The sequence below is a fragment of the Theropithecus gelada genome, chromosome 20 (assembly GCF_003255815.1).
Source record: "Theropithecus gelada isolate Dixy chromosome 20, Tgel_1.0, whole genome shotgun sequence".
Classification (NCBI taxonomy): Eukaryota; Metazoa; Chordata; class Mammalia; order Primates; family Cercopithecidae; genus Theropithecus; species Theropithecus gelada.
The window spans coordinates 33,172,763-33,177,269 of NC_037688.1; the positions used below are offsets into that span (position 1 = coordinate 33,172,763).

Genomic DNA, 4,507 nt, shown 5'->3' on the forward strand with positions numbered 1-4,507 from the left:
AAAAAAAAAAAAAAAAAAAAAAAAAAAAAAAAAAAAAAAAAGAAAATTCTCAATTTCTCAGTTTTAGGCATTCTCTATTGAGTTCCCACAAGGAAAGATGATTTAGCTTCTTCTCTCCCCCAACTCCTCCCACCATCCCCTATCACATTCTCAATACCTTTCTCATTACCCCCAACAGAGTTAAAATCTCTTTTTAGTCAACATTCAGTGTTCATATAATTAAGACTATGTAAATCCTATTCACAACTCTCATAAGTTTTCAGTTCTCAGTTTTCCTTACTTTTCATTTCCCTGCAGTTAATAATGATTTGCTTAGTTTTCTATGTACTTACCTAATTTCATCAAAGAGCTGCTATTCCAATTCCTCACAATCTGATGTTTAAAGGCATACGATTTAGTCAAAACCTTGTTCACAGAAATATTGTCCCTAGGCCAGGCACGGTGGCTGACACCTGTGATGCCAGAACTTTGGGACACCAAGGCGGGTGGATCACCTGAGGTCAGGAGTTCGAGACTAGCCTGGCCAACATGGTGAAACCTCTTCTCTACTAAAAATCCAAAAATTAGCCTGTAATCCCAGCTACTCAGGAGGCTAAGGCACGAGAATTGCTTGAACCCAGGAGGTGGAGGTTGCAGTGAGCAGAGATTGCAGCACTGCACTCCAGCCTGGACAACAGAGCAAGACTCCGTCTCAAAAAAAAAAAAAAAAGAAGAAAAAGAAAGAAAGAAAAAAAGAAATGTTGTCCCCAATAGTGAAAAAGTCAAAGCAAACCTCAAAAAGAATATGGCTGATTAATAAGTATTGATACATATACAAAACTGGGCCTTCAATTTTGGTCATTATATCTACCTGTAACTCTATATTATTTTAGAATGAGCATGCACTTTTGTAATCAGAACATAAGAACATTCGTAAAGTAACAGGAGAAAAGTAACCTGAATCATATTAGGTTGTTGCAAAAGTAATTCCGGTTTTTTTGCCACTACTTTTAATGGCAAAAGCCGCAATTATTTTTGCGCCAACCTATTACTATTCTTTCTTTTGCAGTTATTTATATGACCAATTGGATTTTAAAAATTTATTTCTATTTATTATTATTATTTTTTTGAGACAGAGTCTCGCTCTGTCGCCCAGGCTGGAGTGCACTGGCGCAATCTCGGCTCACTGCAAGCTCCGCCTCCCGGGTTCACGCCATTCTCCTGCCTCAGCTTCCTGAGTAACTGGGACTACAGGTGCCCGCCACTGCGCCTGGTAATTTTTTGTATTTTTAGTAGAGACGGGGTTTCACCGTGTTAGCCAGGATGGTTTCGATCTCCTGACCTCGTGATCCGCCCGCCTCGGCCTCCCGAAGTGCTGGGATTACAGGCGTGAGCCACCGCGCCCGGCCCAATCGGATTGTTAAAAACAATTTTATTTAGTTGCCGGGAACAAGTCTGATTTTCTTTTCTCCTCAGCTATACAAGGTTGGCTTGTAGGGCAATCGTCTTAGAGATGTCTGAAGAGATTCAACTTTGAAAGAAGGAAAACCGTAAGTGTCATACTTCTGAAGGAAAACGTTTTCAGAAAATGAGTGAAAAGGAGTGACTATAAAGGAAGCATTCGCTTATCTCAAAGCAAATACTAAATTACAGATTCCTCTCAGCACTCTACTGATGAAAAATTTAAAAATAAATAAATAAACTACAGACAGTAACATGCTTCAATTTCATCCCGACAGCTTCAGGATGACGCAGTCTCCAATGGGACAAACCCAGGGAGGCGTGACTCGGCTATAGCGCGTTCTGGGAAGGCCGCTTAACCAATCAGCGCCTTGGTTTCCAGGGGTCAGGGCTCCATAAAAATGCCGCCCTTTCCGCTCCTACAGTGGTGTGATGCAGAAACGCCGCGACAGAATGGGGTTACCTACATTAACAGCGCGCTGCCTTCAAGGCTCCTAAATGGACTTTCACAAACACCCTCCATCAGGCCAGGCCCGCGGGTGTGACGGGGGCAGACGCAGGCTGCCTCCACACCTCTGGACTCTGTATCAGGGCGCATATGCTGACAGCGTGGCTAACTTTCTGGGGGCCGGGGACGTCTGGGAGAAGCAGAATGAAACAGAAAATCGATTCCCTAGGTCCCAGGAGATGAAACGCCACCTTTGCGGGTTCGCGAGTCCTTAGGATCCAAGCTGGGTTCCCCAGGGCCGGGGCCGCTCGCCCCACATCCTCATTCCCGTCCCCGTCCCCACCCCACCGCCCGCTTTGCCCCACGCCCAGGCGGGAACCACGCACCGAAACGAGCGGGACGCGCAGGCGATCCCCCTGCAGCCGGTTGAAAGCGGGGAACGTGCTCCAAGCGAGGAACCCGCCGCTCTCGGGTCCCAGCAGGGCCACGAGCAGCACCTGGTGTTGGAAGCGCACGGTCGGCTGCTCCTCGTAGCTGCTCCTCTTCAGCCAAAACCCTGAATTAAAGAAGGTGGGGAGGCCGTCAGGGAGGCCGGCCCCGGCCGAGCGCGCCCGGGGAGTCGCGTGACACAGCGGCTGGGGCAGGCTCACCGTGGCTCCGGAAGGCCACCAGCAGCGGCGGGATGTACGTGAGCGCAGCGGCCAGCAGCAGGAACAGCGCGGCTTTGGAGCAGAGTCCCGCGCGGTAGCTGCGCTCGACCGGGTGAGAGAAGAGATCGTAGAGCGCCATGAGCACCGCGCGCAGGCACGCCGCGAGCCGGAGGACCAAGTTTGGCTTCTCCTGGTTGCCATCGCCTCGGTCTCCACGGCAACCGACGGCTCCCGGAAAGGAGCCAATAGCAAGGCCAGACCGAAAGAAGCCAGTGGCGAGGGCGGGGTTAGCGGGCGTGGCGCCGCCGGGGACTGCCGGCCTCGCTTTTCAAGCTGTGTCCCTTTGCGTAAAGCCTGGGCGGCGATAGAACGTTTCCACGACCAAAGTCGTGGCTGTTGTCTGTGTTAACATTTGTGTAAAATAAGATGCCCATAAAAGTTGACTTGAACACTGAGGAGGAAAAATTAAATATTTAAATTTGAACTGACATGGACACAAACAATGGTCACCAAGTTCCGAAACAGGTTGTGGGAGCCCCTTGAGGCGTTCATCCAGCGCTGTTTCGCAGAAATCTCTATTTCGGTCTATTCCTATACGTTAGTTATTGAAAAACAACAATCACAAAAACAAGTTGACCTTTTTGTGTTCTTTGAGCCCAGCCACGAAGGGCCCTCGTGACTGGGCCTCATGTCAGACAACATGTTACAAAAAGAGCTAGGATCCCAGACCACCCAAAGCTTCATGAGACCTCTTCTCATCTGTGCACTGACTGACGAGTGGCCGGCTCTGGAGCTCAGGCTCTTGCTTCCCAGTCTGGAGGTGAATCCTCCATAGTCTGATGAGTGTAAATATATATATGTCTTTTTCCTTCTCCTCTTCCCATTGCAATTTGCTTATATCAATCTGCTTATTATATTAATTTGCTTATTATAATATCTGCATTGCCATTTACATGAGATAAAGCTTGCTTACCCTTAAAGGTATTGTGTGTGTGCCTTTTCTTCTCCCCTCGCGCTCCTGCACACAACAAACACCTGCTTTTGTGTCATCTGTTAATCCCCAGTGTGGTTCCTACTGAAATCCACTCAGTCACAAGCCTGGCCGCGGTCCTGGACCTGGTCCTGGGCTAAGACCAAAGCCAGGTGCCTTTGCTCCCAGATTTTCTCTTGCTTCCACTATGCTCCAATGCAAGACAAGACACGGAAACAGAAATCCCCTGGCTCTTGGAGGGATAGAGTGGAATTACTACAAAGCTCTGATGCACTTCGTTAACCCTGTGTTGGGTACAAGCTCAGCGGCGAGTTTTATAGGAAGCTGTGGTCCTCCCCAGAGATCACTGGCGTATTGCTTAATTGAATGCTTACACCCTCCACCGCCCCCAACCATATTTCGAACATGGTAGAAGGACTTTAAAAAAAACAACAACTATGGTCCACAGCCAAGTTCTTCATCAAATGGCCCTGAATGGCTGGGCGCAGTGGCACATGCCTGTAATCTCAACACTTTGGGAGGCCAAGTTGGGCCGATCACCTGAGGTCTGGAGTTCAAGACCAGCCTGGCCAACATGGTGAAACCTCATCTCTACTAAAAATACAAAAATTGGCCGGGAGCGGTGGCTCACGCCTATAATCCCAGCACTTTGGGAGGCCCAGGTGGGCGGATCACGAGGTCAGGAAATCGAGACCATCCTGGCTGACACAGTGAAACCCCGTCTCTACTAAAAATACAAAAAATTAGCTGGGCGTGGTGGCGGGTGCCTGTGGTCCCAGCTACTCGGGAGGCTGAGGCAGGAGAATGGCGTGAACCTGGGAGGTGGAGGTTGCAGTGAGCTGAGATCATGCCACTGCACTGCAGCCTGGGCGACACAGCGAGACTCCGTGTCACAGAAAAAAAAAAATTATCCAGGCATGGTGGCAGGCACTGGTAATCCCAGCTATTCTGAAGGCTGAGACGGGAGAATCGCTTGAA

The 4,507-nt window shown here is 49.1% G+C and overlaps 1 protein-coding gene across 2 annotated transcripts in view; it reads right to left on the reverse strand.

Annotated features, from left to right (window-relative positions):
• Window positions 1–2,748, reverse strand: part of TMEM231 (transmembrane protein 231) — a 20,410-nt gene extending 17,662 nt beyond the window's left edge. Inside the window, exons 1-2 of one of the 2 annotated variants that reach the window (XM_025369400.1) lie at window positions 2,539–2,748; window positions 2,275–2,444 (exon numbers count right to left, since the gene is read on the reverse strand). In XM_025369400.1, the coding sequence (XP_025225185.1) occupies window positions 2,275–2,444; window positions 2,539–2,677 (309 nt within the window). In that variant the 5' untranslated portion in view covers window positions 2,678–2,748. Of the gene's footprint in view, window positions 1–2,274 lie in introns of both variants that reach the window. The other variant, XM_025369399.1, reaches the window with a different exon arrangement.
• Window positions 2,749–4,507: the final 1,759 nt, after the last annotated feature.